Source organism: Cololabis saira, chromosome 21 (genome assembly GCF_033807715.1).
Source record: "Cololabis saira isolate AMF1-May2022 chromosome 21, fColSai1.1, whole genome shotgun sequence".
Classification (NCBI taxonomy): Eukaryota; Metazoa; Chordata; class Actinopteri; order Beloniformes; family Belonidae; genus Cololabis; species Cololabis saira.
Window position 1 is genome coordinate 30267505 of NC_084607.1, and position 13015 is coordinate 30280519.

Below are 13015 nucleotides of genomic sequence, written 5' to 3' on the forward strand. Positions count from 1 at the left end.
CAAATGGCGAAAGGCGAAATGTTGAGAAAAAAGTCGAAATGTTGAGAAAAAAGTCAAAATGTCGAGAAAAAAAGTCAAAATGTTGAGAAAAAAAGTCAAAATGTCGAGAAAAAAGTCAAAATGTCGAGATTAATGTTGAAGTACAATCTCGAGAAAAAAGTCGAAATGTCGAGAAAAGTCGAAATGTCGAGATTAAAAAAAAGGAAAAAAAAAAGAGAAAAAAGGAAAAAGAAGAAAAAAAGAGAAAGAAAGAGAAAAAAAGAAGAAAAAGGTCAAACATTTTTGAAAAAGCTCCAGGAGCCACTAGGGCGGCTCTAGAGCCGCGGGTTGCCGACCCTGGAACTAGACAGAGGACGGTCTCATGGACGTTACCTCTGTCTGAACTCCTGGAAGACGATGCGGTTGGGAAAGCCCTGTCTGCAGATACGGATCCCCTCCAGCACACCGTTACACCTCAGCTGGTCCAGGACCAGGTGGGGGTCCAGTTTACCCGCCTGAGAACAAGGACATTTAATGCTGAGTTTCAGTATTCATCACACTCTTGGTATGTGGTTTATGAGCCAAGTTTCTACCAAAAACTTAAAAAAACAGTTCAGTTTCACAATATCAGGAATCCTTTTGTTTGAAATTGAAAAGAGAAGTACAGGACTGTCTCAGAAAATTAGAATATTGTGATAAAGTCCTTTATTTTCTGTAATGCAAAAATGTCATACATTCTGGATTCATTACAAATCAACTGAAATATTGCAAGCCATTTATTATTTTAATATTGCTGATCATGGTTTACAGCTTAAGAAAACTCATATCCTATCTCAAAAAATTTGAATATTCTGGGAATTTTAATCTTAAAATGTAAGCCATAATCAGCAATATTAAAATAATAAAAGGCTTGCAATATTTCAGTTGATTTGTAATGAATCCAGAATGTATGACATTTTTTTTTTTTTTTTTGAATTGCATTACAGAAAATAAAGAACTTTATCACAATATTCTAATTTTCTGAGACAGTCCTGTATTATAATTTTACTCAGGAACACACACTTGAACCATGTCTCTCACATCTCTAGCTTGTTTTACACTCTCACCACTTCTTAACACCTTTAACTGCCCAACAACGTGGACCAAAAAAAGAGTAGCCAGTACCTTCTTCTCGTGGTTGGGGATGATGCAGCGCACAAAGTTGGGGTTTGTGTTTCTCAGTGTGGCCATGAGCTTGGACAGCTGCTCCTTGTACAGCTGGCCGACCGTGCGGAACATGCCCTTACGGGTCTTGAAGGCGCCGGGCATCTCGGACATGCCAGAGACTTTATCGAGACCAACGATGCGGTCCACTGAAGGAGGGAGCAGCAGAGACAGAGAGAAGAAGAAGAAATGAAGAGAAGAAGATTAAACACAAATACTTCATAGGGGGTTACATGTAATAATTTGAATGTTTAGCCTGGCAAACTCATACAGAAATGCACATCACAAGAAATAATGAGAATGACCAGCGCCTCTGCACCTCGTCCTGGTAAAAGAACGTCACCAGGCCAGTAGATGGAGGTGGTTCACAGAACCGGTGAAACACCACACACAGTTACCAAGTGAATGTGAAGGGGAAACCATACGGGGAGAGGATGACAGAGGGCAGTCACGAGAAGCCAGTGAAGTGTGGAAGGACAACACACCATAATACACACACATAGAAAATATGGACTCGATGCAGTGAAGGAGAGGGGCCTGTCGACCGGTAACTGCTAACCATTTGGTTGTTCTGAGTGAAACTGTGTGCAATGACTAAGTGAAGTATGTACGTGTGTGAGGAAGGTGACAAACTGTGGTGGTTGCAGCGGGCATGTATATTTGCAGTGACAAAAAACAAACCAAACCCATGCAGTATATACCCATTGCTGCATTCTTGCAGTACCCATGACCAACACCAGGGGTCCCCAAACCACACTATCATACAGAGGGAGAAAAGGAGATTTTCATGAAAGAGCAACAAGTGGTAAGATGGCCAGAAGATTGCTACTGCATACAGAGTAGGTCAAAGACAGACAGAAATGGCCTCACATTAATCTATTGAAATGTCAGGAAATGTTAAATTAGGAGAAACGGGGGAAAAATACACTGAACATCAATTTTTCCAGGTGGGAATAAAAACATGTAACAAACAGCAGGGGAGAAAAAGAGGAGAAGTAAATAAGTGAAAAAGAAACCTTTTCACCTGAGTCTGAGTGCAGAATAGGAAAGCGCTGATAAAAATAAGCTCTCTGACAATTGTGTACCTCTGAGAGCCATTAAAAAGGGAATAAAAAGACAGAGGGAATTTCGGAAGGAGAAATGGACAACCAACCAACAGGGTTTGAAAGAAAAAGGTAAAAAACAGAGGTCCAGACACAAGACAAGCAAAGAAAGAGAAAGACGTATGAACAGGAAGCCAGTGTAAAATCTATCCCCGCAACCAACGCTGCCTCTAACGAGGCGGAGGTTTTTGGGTTGAAGCAACGACGGAGCGCGAGGCCTGAACTCACCGTCTTTCCAGAGCTCGGACACAAACTTGTCAGTGGACTGGTTGAGCAGTGAGGCCACGTTGTCGTTCAGGGGGTCCATGTTCTTCATCAGCCACTCGTCAGCTTTGTAGTCCACCTGGTGAGCAAGTTTACACAGAATGGTCAAGAAACATTTTCAAGACAAACATTCTGGGGAAAGAAATGTTATTTAGTTGAGCAACAGGGAAAATTCAAAGTATGACTAAAACAAACAACAACAAAACAAAATTAAACTGCAAGCTAGGGCTGGGCGATTTTGGACAAAAATCTCTGAAAACCCGATTTTCGATTTCGATTTTTTTTTGGTGAAACTACAAAAGACAATGGAATAAATTGTTTCAAATATTTTTTTTTTAACTTTATTAAAATGACAATTAAAAATCAAAATGTTTCAAATATTTTATCTTTATTTTTTTTTAAGAAAAATAGCAAACAAATTTCCCTATTGGGAATGAAGTGCAATTGAAAGATACTGTAAATCCTCCTTGAGTTTAGTAAAGTGACAACATTTACAATTTTCTTGACCAAACAAAGATGACTAGACGAGCTCTGTCGGTAATGCAGCCAGCTGCAAAAAAGGAATATCCATTTTCCTTTTTTTAACATCATCTTGATTAATAAATCCGATTTAGATTTAAAATCGATTAATCGCACAGCCCTACTGCAAGCAGCGATGAACGGGACCTCGCGCGTACAATTTTGACCAATTAAGGTCAAGGACTCAAAACTAAGTCCGATGACACCACCCACGACTCTTTATATCAAACCATTGAAAAGTTATGGCAGAAAATAGGAACTATAAAATATTGAACAATCAGAAGAAGGGGCGGGGCTAATTTTCACCAATTAAGGTCAAGGACTCAAAACTAAGTCCGATGACACCACCCACGACTCTTTATGTCAAACCATTGAAAAGTTATGGCAGAATCACATATTGACCAATCAGCTACTAGTATCACTTCTTGTTTGACGCGGCGCCACAGCCACGGCATTTCAGGAAAATTCACGATTTTGATAACTTTTCATCGTTAACGTCTTTTGTGTCTCCTAAGCGAGTTTTATGTCGAACGGACGATCCTGCTAGGAGGAGTTTGTTAAAGTACGACACGTGAAAATGGCATAAAATTGCGCCAAAATTACCCGATCAATTCAAACCTGTTCGGTTTCGGCCATGGCGCCAAGAGACTTTTCTTTAAGTTGCGACATGATAAAGGTGTGTATCGATTTTCGTGCATCTGCGTCAAACCGTATTGTGGGGCTTGAGGAACAAAGTTTTCTAGGGGGCGCTGTTGAGCTGTTAGGCCACGCCCCTTTTTGACACTATTAGAATACGTAATTTTTTGCCACATGGGACGTGCGTGCCAAGTTTCACAACTTTTCGAGTAAGTTATGCGCCTCAAAAACACAATTGTTTTCGGATGAAATAATAATATAATCTTTCTGATTTCAATAGGGCTTCGCACAAGCCTTGCTGGTGCTCGGTCCCTAAAGATGTGCAACATGAAATTTAGTTTACCTTGCCAGCATAATGAATAATACAGAAGTCGGCTTCGTCCTTCAGTTTCTTGGGCTTGAAGAACTTGGGGTGCGTGCCTTGCTCCTGGAGCACCTTTTCCACGAAGCTCTTGTCTGTAGCTTTGGGGAACCAGCATTCCTCATCCAGCAGAGCCAGGATACCAGGGGGACTGGCCTGGGCAGAGAGTGCAGACGTTTAATGCGTGAAACTGTGCTAAACATATTATGATGGGGGAAAAAAAAAATTAAGTACTAAACCAGCAATAAAATGGTGAGAATATGAAGGAAATGCAGCTCACGGGTTTCTCGATGAGCTCGATGCAGGGCTGCAGGTCCAGGCCGAAGTCGATGAAGCTCCACTCGATGCCCTCCCGCTGGTACTCCTCCTGCTCCAGGATGAACATGGTGTGGTTGAAGAGCTGCTGCAGCTTCTCGTTGGTGTAGTTGATGCACAGCTGCTCGAAGGAGTTCAGCTGAAATGAAAAGTAAACTTCTGTTAATTGACATCGCCAGCAGCTAGGATTGCTTTAAATTGTTCACTGCATGCAAATATCTTAAAAATGGATCAGCATTTATCATGGCTGTTGGTGGTGGACAGATTAAAATTAAGTCTCCTTACTTTCATGAGGACTTTGATTAATAGTAAAAAACCACAATATTTCGCAGATCAGATAGTGCTCACTAGAAATGTCAATAAATATCCAACCAGACAATCATGTTATGATCATTTACTGACACCTAAGCCAAGAACAAACTTTTTAAAACACACTGTTATTACAGAGCTATCACAGGATGGAACACATTACCTAATAACATCAAAAATATTACATCAAAATACAGTTTTATAAAAGGTAGCAAAAGACTATTTACATAAAATTCAATGAGTAACAAATGAGTAACACATGCTATAATTTATTTGTGGGTTATACTTCGTGGTATTGTAATGACTGTATGATGCATTCTTTGTACCAATAATGTATTTTAGACAGAAAGTTTGCTGTTTATGATGACTCGGTGTTACAGTGATCCGTAACAGCGATAAATGTGTGTATGTATGGACTATGTTCTTCTAAAATTGCATTGGGGACCCCAGGAAGAATAGCTGAAGTCGCAACATCAGCTAATGGGGATCCTATAAATAAATAAACAGACATCACAAAAGGTTTAAAAAAAGGTTTCCAGAAATCCAGGTTTTCCTTGCATTTACCTCAAAGATCTCAAAGCCAGCGATATCCAGGATGCCGATGAAGGAGGCTCCCTGCCTCTTGGTCTTGTCCAGGGCCTTGTTGATCCTCATGACGAGCCAGCGGAACATCCTCTCGTACGTGGCCTTGGCCAGGGCCTCCACGGCGAACTCTGCCTGCTCCTGGGTCTGGGCCTTCTGGACGTAGTCCCGGCCCACCTTGATCCTGGGGGACAGGATGGCCCTGGTGAAGTCCGTCACGTTCATGCCCATGAGGTGGCTCACTTTCTGGGCCGCTGTTGCAACAGAACCAAACGGGAGAAACGTTAGAGCCAGCGAGGTAGGCCTGTGTTGAAAAAAAAAATCGATTTCCCAATTCTAAATTGATTCTCATATTAATTCCTAAAAATCGATTCATATGTCTAAAGATCGATTTTTTTTTTATTATTATTATTTATGTATTTTTTTTTTTCATCATTACATCATTACAACTTTTGGTTATTTTTTTGTTTATCCCCAAAAAAGGAATGTTTTGTTGGACACGAGAATAACTGGTGCCATGTTTTTGCCTTTAAGTATATTTAAAGGTATGAAAACATTAAAGTGTTATAGTAGGTTATAATTGCATAAATTGTCTATATTTCATTACTTTATATACTGTCTTGGGGTTACATTTGCAAAAAATGCTAAAAACCAAATGCTCAAAAATTAAAAACCAAAATAGGCCGAAAATGGAACAAATGAAAACGGAATGTGGGAAAAAATAAAACCCATTTCATCCGTCTCTGTTTCCTCCCTGGATCTGTTTGGAAATTCTGACCCACACAATGTTTCTGAAATCAGTTCTATCAGCATTCTGGGAGCTGATTGGTCCTTACAGCATCATTAGCTGCCAATACTTGCTGTTTAATCTCAATATAATACTAGTAGTAATATTTTGCAGAACTACAGTCATATAATTCATGCAACAGCTCAAAAAACAGTTCTAATAACACTAACCCAAATCAATATCGGAATCGAATTGAATCAAATCTTGATAATCGATTCTGAATCTTAAGAATCGGAATCGAATCGATTCTTGACATTTGTATCGATCCCCAGCCCTATAAGAGAGCGTGAATGGGCGGCTGGTAAAGGGCCGGGCCTACCGGTGTTGTCGGGCATGGAGGCCTGGTCGGTGTGGCGCTCCTTCTTGAAGCTCATGTTCCCGAGCTGCAGAACCGAGGCCACCACTTTCAGCATGCCTGCAGGAACAGAACACGAGCTTAGGCGTCACAGCTTTGCCATGATGTGTTGGCAAAACACGCAGACACAAATCTCTCATACCAATCTGCTCGTCCTCAGGAATACTCATGATCCTCATGGCCTCCAAAGTCTCCGTAAACAAATCCTTGTCCTGTTGCCCAGGAATCGTGACGTTCCCATTGGAAAGGAACCTGTAGTTATTGTAGTTTTCAAGGAGGAGGTCGCCTGAGACGAAAGGCGAAAAGGAGGTTAGAAGTTTGACCGCGTGATCTATAACTTTTCTTGTAAAAATAAATATTTTAAGTGTATAATTCTCTGCTTACTCCGCAGCTTGTCTCCAGCTCCTGTGAGCAAGTAATAGAAAATGTGAAAGGTCCTCTCCTCCTTGGCTTGGCGGATGGCCCGGGACTTCTCCAACAAGTCTAGAAGTACGTCAAGGAAATATTCTGCCACTTCCACAACAAAGTAAACGATACGTGCCAATAAATAAAGAGTAAAAGAAGCTTTGACCACACGGTGTCAAGGATACAGGTTTCAATATTGGCACCGACGATGTAACCGTTGACATCAAAGTTGATTCTGATGAATTTTCCCTATGGGGAGTTAAAAAAAGACCAGCACATCAGAAAACCGATTAAAAAAAAAACAAAACCTTGACTCGCTGAACTTGTAAAAAAAATCTGAAATTCATACAAATCTGGAAGAGTTGTCGTTTTTGACGGTCTTGGCGTTTCCAAAGGCCTCCAGGATGGGGTTGGCCTGCAGCAGCTGCTTCTCAAGCTCACCCTGGTGGGAAGAAGCACAACACCAGAGCACATCATTGAATACTTTTGTTTGCACTTTATTACTGCTATTGTAGCTAAATGGCCTCCTTTTCAGGACTCAGACTGAACAAGACTTTACAACTGGACTGGATAATCCTGAGAATCTCATTATGATCCGCTCTCAGGTCAGATTAGCGACTCGCAGTTCACATCACTGCTTAAGAAAAAACAAACTGCTTCTCCTTAAACAAATATACTGGGATCGTATTAGTGGAGTATTTACCAATGACATACTTACATTTGCCAAGAAATCACAAGATGGAGAGTAAAACATGTAAATAATCAAACGGCGATACACAGGGATAACGTAAACACACACCAACAATGCGCACATTGCAACCCAAGCATGTAACCCAACACAAATTTGTCATGTTAGTGCCCGAAACCCAGAGAGTTGTGTCAAAAACCCATCACCTGTTACCTGCAGTGAAACAGTCCAGAAAAACAAACAACATTCATTCAAACTCACCTCTCATTCCTATTTTAAGTCATGGCTCACAAGAGGTTTGCACCTAAATAGCAGCCTGTACATCAACGCTTATTTAGAGTACGTAGCGGCTTGATTCAGGTCTCCTCGTAAATGAAAATCACTTGTGTGACGTGACATCAAATTATAATGATATACAGGACTGTCTCAGAAAATTAGAATATTGTGATAAAGTCCTTTATTTTCTGTAATGCAAAAATGTCATACATTCTGGATTCATTACAAATAAACTGAAATATTGCAAGCCTTTTATTATTTTAATATTGCTGATCATGGCTTACAGCTTAAGAAAAATCAAATATCCTATTTAAAAAAAAAATTGAATATTCTGGGAATCTTAATCTTAAACTGTAAACCATAATCAGCAATATTAAAATAATAAAAGGCTTGCAATATTTCAGTTGATTTGTAATGAATCCAGAATGTATGACATTATTTATTTATTTATTTTTTTTTTTTAAATTGCATTACAGAAAATAAAGAACTTTATCACAATATTCTAATTTTCTGAGACAGTCCTGTAAAAGTCACCCTTGTGGGATTTATAAGCATCTTCCCACATGTATGCAACATGGGATGCAATGTTCTGCTGGTTTACCATGAAGCCTCTTTCACCAAAAAATGTTGATTGTGTCCACAAAAAAAAAAAAAAAAAAGGAAAAGCAGTTTTTGGATTCATATGCAAGCATAAAGTAGCAACAAACATGAGGGAAAATTAAGCCAGACAAAAAAAAAATGCTTCTAAATGAACAGAGGGGGGTTAAGATTGCTTGATTTAGTGCCTCCCCTGCTCCTTCCCCTTACAGACCCCTCCCTCTTCTCCTGCTATTGTCTGGCTGAATTTTTCACAGGAACACAAATGGCTTCCACTCAGTTGCATACAAACTTCCTCACAATTTCCCATTGGCGACAAGACACGCCACCTCTGCCCTTAACACAGAGTGACTCCCGCACCAGTGCACGCTTCAGCAGGGGGAAAGAGTTCGGAGGAGGAGGAGGAGGAGGAGGAGGAGGAGAGTGGGACCGGAGGAGGAAGGTGACAACAGAAGCAGGTCGAGGATGAGAGGTGAATGAGGTGGGAGAAATCAACTCACATGTGACAGGACCGAGCTGCTCTGTTGATGGGAAAAGAAAGACAACAACCTCAAAAAGGGATGATAGATGTGGCTTTTATGATTGTCCTCTGAGCAGCATCTATCACGGGGCTGACAGGCCAGATAACAGTAGTGCAGATTTTCCATATTACAGCTGACATAATGTACGACTTGCTTGAACTGACTCATTCTGAGACGGGGGAAAAAACAACAAAACCAAAAACGCATAAGAGATGAAGTCGGGTCTCCCGCGTACGAAAATGTGTCTCGGAGGTCCCGTAAATCTGCACTACTGGTTCTCCGTAGCCTTCAACTCTCCTTTGATAGCGATTATTATTGCGGACGTGTACTGCAAGAGGACTTTTGTCTTCTCCAGACGAGCAGTGATGACGGACTAACAATTCGTCTCTTTATGCAATAAGTCACAAAACGCACACGAAAAGAGAATTTATACTCCAATAGAACAAAAGAACGTATTAAATCCCTCAAAAAGTATTAAGTGCAAATAAAAACGAGGGAATGAAGTGGGATTCGGGTCAAGTCATAAGATAAAAAGCTGGAAGGGATGGGAAGCAGGACCAACCTGATCTTTCTTGGTCTTGTGAGAGGAGGCCACATGAGCGAGGTACTGGATCACCTTCTTGGTGTTCTCTGTCTTGCCAGCACCAGACTCACCCCTGGGGGGACCGAGAAAGAAAAGTAAACAGACATTCGGGGAGAACAGCGGCATAAAATACGGAGGAATGTGAAATGTAAATGTTATGTCGTGTGCAGGGTCTGTAACTCACGTGCAGAGAATGGACTGGTCTTCCCGATCTGCAAAAGAGAAAAAAACACCAGGGCAAAATGTTAAAAATGTGGATTATGTGACCTCTGGGGAACAGTTAAGCTATAAAGGCAGTACGAGCATGTCGCTACAACACTGCATATGGTTTTTGCATATAAAACAGGAACCACGACCACAGACGGGAAACCAATATCTGCCTCCCTGTGACTGGAAGACCCGTTCTGCTGGGGTTCTAACTTGGGGGCACTGACCCACCGTGTCTTGAAACGTAGTCTAAACATGTTGCTGGAGTAGCTAAAGTGGCACGCGCAACAGACGATGACACTCTGGAGGCTGCAGCGTTAATCTAACGTGCACACATGAGGTGGAGCAAAGAAACGTCACCAAAGCTGTGCAGGAAATTCCACCCATGGACTCTTATTGTCAATTCAAAAAGGGCACAAAAACTCTGCTTAATTATACAGTGTTGCAAAGTTAAAATAGACGACGTGGTAAACACAGGAAACGTCCATTAGCCAGGAACAGACAGGATATTTGCTCAACACAGTTGTTAACCCCACTACACCACTTGGGTTGGGTTAGTGTGCAGAACACAAGGAAATACTAGTAACTGAGGAAAAGTAAGTTATAATACAACAGTTTTTAGTTTTATAATGATCTGGCTTTGCTCCACAGTCAGTCGGTTATATTTAAAACTTAAAAACGTGCGTCTCTTGTGCATCAACACTGTAAAATCCCTGAAAGGATTCTTCTTTGGCAGTTTATAAATCTGCATTAAAAAAAAAACAGGTCCATGTTTTCCACTCAGATGTTGTTTTAACTTGCGTTTTTATTTATGTCTTGAACCTTTACTCATGCTTTTATTCATCTCTGGTAATTTTGTTCATTTTATGCTCATGTATTTTTTATCCATCTGTGACACACTTTGGTCGGTGGCTGCTGTTTTTTAAAGTGCTTATTATAAATAAAGTTGGCTTGGCTAATGTCTACTTTTATGAGGGGAAATAAAAAACCCCCCGCTTGTCAAGAGCTTGCATGCATAAAACCCAGTCCTTAGAGAGTCTCGATGTTTATATTTTGTATATGCTAAACCCCAGAACAGTTATGTGGTAAGAAAACTTAAAAAAGGAATCCGTATTTATCCAAACAGGAATGCAAAGCAGAAAATTTCATAATCCTCTTGGAATATATATATTCTTTCCCCTTTCGTGGAATTCCCGGCACATCCGGCATTAGTGAGGACATACCTTGCATCATGCTTCTGTAAGACGTATCAGTGATGGCGTAGATATGAGGTGGCATTTCATGTCTCTTCTTGCCCTTGTACATATCAACGATCTCCTCCGAGTAGATGGGCAGGTTCTTGTAGGGGTTTATGACGACACAGAAGAGCCCCGAGTACGTCTGCAGGGGGGGCACAGAAGAATGAACAAAATCTGCCCATTTTACATGGAGGTTTAAGTGAAAGTATCTGTGGGAGGATAAAAGCCACATTCTACGGAGCCACAACGTTAACGCCACTAAAGGAATGTGCAGTGCTAAAACCAGCGGGCCCCGCCTCAGAGAAAATGCCTTGCAGTGAAATAAAGTAGCTCTTATCGGCATCTGGGCTGTACCAGTCTATACAGAAAGACCTTTTCTTGACCCCAGAGTTCAAGCTTTTTGGACTTGTTATGCAATTTCATCCCCGCCCTGCATCAAGTTTAAACTGATAAGTGAATCCAAGGTGGTAAAAGTACAGGACCATCAAACCATATCTCAGATTTACAGACAATTATATTTCCTCCTAAACCTCAATTCCTCGCTCTAAAATACAACTACTTTTTACTACGGAAGAGTATTAGGGCCAGGCAGGAGAAAAAATATTTGAGAGGGGAAGATTTTTTTTTATTGTGCACTTCGAGAAAAAAGTCAAAATGTCGAGAAAAAAGTCGAGAATAATGTTGAAATACAATTTCAAGAATAAAGTCAAAATTTCGCCTTTTTTTCAACATTTCAACTTTATTCACGAAATTTTGAATTTTTTCTCAACATTGACTTTTTTCTCGAAATTGTACTTCAACATTATTCTCGACATTTCGACTTTTTTCTCCTCAACATTTCGACTTTTTTCTCGAAATTGTGCTTCAACATTAATCTCGACATTTCGACTTTTTTCTCATCATTTCGACTTTTTTCTCAACATTTCGACTTTTTTCTCGAAATTGTACTTCAACATTAATCTCGACATTTCAACTTTTTTCTCAACATTTCGACTTTATTCTTGAAATTGTATTTTCAACATTAATCTCGACATTTCCACTTTTTTCTCGAAGTGCACAATAAAAAAAAAATCTTCCCCTCTAAAATGTTTTTTCTCCTGCACGGCCCGAATACTCTTCCGTATTTTACACTCAAATCAACTCACAAATAAGAACCAACACCCCCCCTTCACTGAAACCCTCCCCGTCTCTAGTACACTCCGTCTCCCCAGAGATGCCCGAGTCAGGGGCCAGCTAAACCATCCGTAGCCTGGATCTCTGGAGGGAGAGGAGGAAAGAGGGAGGAGAAAACGCGCTCTGTGGATATGACCGGGTCACAACTTGGAGTCAAAGAGATCAAATCATTCCCAGGACACAAAAGGGGGTAAATAACATTAATTACAGCAGCAGTAATGAAGGGTTACAACACCAGTTACATTCCATGTCCATTTTTGCAAATACTTCCCCCTCCTCCTAAGTGATTTTTTTCTTAACGTCTCTCATACGCTGGACTGCATTGTTCCCCTCAGCTTCCTGTTTACGTGATAATTCCAAACAATGAGAGAGAGGGAAAAAAAAAAGACAGAAAGCAGTAAGGCTGTTCTGGAGAAAATACTCAAAGTAGGAACAAATCTATCATTTATGAGGGTTAAACGATTGCACATTTTCTTTCCAGGGACCAATTTGCACGCTATGGTTCGTCTTACACGACGGTTGGACGTAGACGGGGCTCGTCATCTGTACTCACGTATATCAGGCCGGAGTAATATCTTTCCTTCAGGTTGTGCAGCACGGATGCTTCGTTCAGGCAGGTGAGCTCGGCCATGTCCTCCACCTTGCTGAACTTGGGCGGGTTCATCTTCTGGATGTCGTCCTTGTTCACCCTGATCTTCTTACCGGAGTCCGCCAGCTCCACCACGCACTCGTCGCCGCGCTCCTCCTTCACGGAGCCGGCCTCGAAGCCCAGGCGCTCGGACGGGACCCATACCAGCTTCTTGGTGGCCCAGTCGGCCTGCGCCAGCGGGTTGTTGACCAGGTTACGGTCCACGTACAGAAACTTGTCTGCGTCTGACATGGTCGCTGTTTCAGAGAGAAAAGAAAAAAAATAT

General features: G+C 41.1%; 1 protein-coding gene across 2 annotated transcripts in view; it reads right to left on the minus strand.

Moving 5' to 3' along the window:
* The window catches only part of LOC133422827 (myosin-9-like), a 42116-nt gene that overhangs the window by 15182 nt on the left and 13919 nt on the right, over positions 1-13015 (minus strand). Inside the window, exons 2-17 of one of the 2 annotated variants that reach the window (XM_061712925.1) lie at positions 12655-12986; positions 10914-11070; positions 9668-9695; positions 9463-9556; positions 8880-8900; positions 7168-7260; positions 7004-7067; positions 6798-6896; positions 6556-6699; positions 6378-6473; positions 5254-5525; positions 4346-4519; positions 4048-4221; positions 2514-2628; positions 1144-1331; positions 373-494 (exon numbers count right to left, since the gene is read on the minus strand). In XM_061712925.1, coding sequence (XP_061568909.1) covers positions 373-494; positions 1144-1331; positions 2514-2628; positions 4048-4221; positions 4346-4519; positions 5254-5525; positions 6378-6473; positions 6556-6699; positions 6798-6896; positions 7004-7067; positions 7168-7260; positions 8880-8900; positions 9463-9556; positions 9668-9695; positions 10914-11070; positions 12655-12981 — 2168 coding nt within the window. In that variant the 5' untranslated portion in view covers positions 12982-12986. The remainder of the gene's footprint in view (positions 1-372; positions 495-1143; positions 1332-2513; positions 2629-4047; positions 4222-4345; positions 4520-5253; positions 5526-6377; positions 6474-6555; positions 6700-6797; positions 6897-7003; positions 7068-7167; positions 7261-8879; positions 8901-9462; positions 9557-9667; positions 9696-10913; positions 11071-12654; positions 12987-13015) is intronic. The other variant, XM_061712926.1, reaches the window with a different exon arrangement.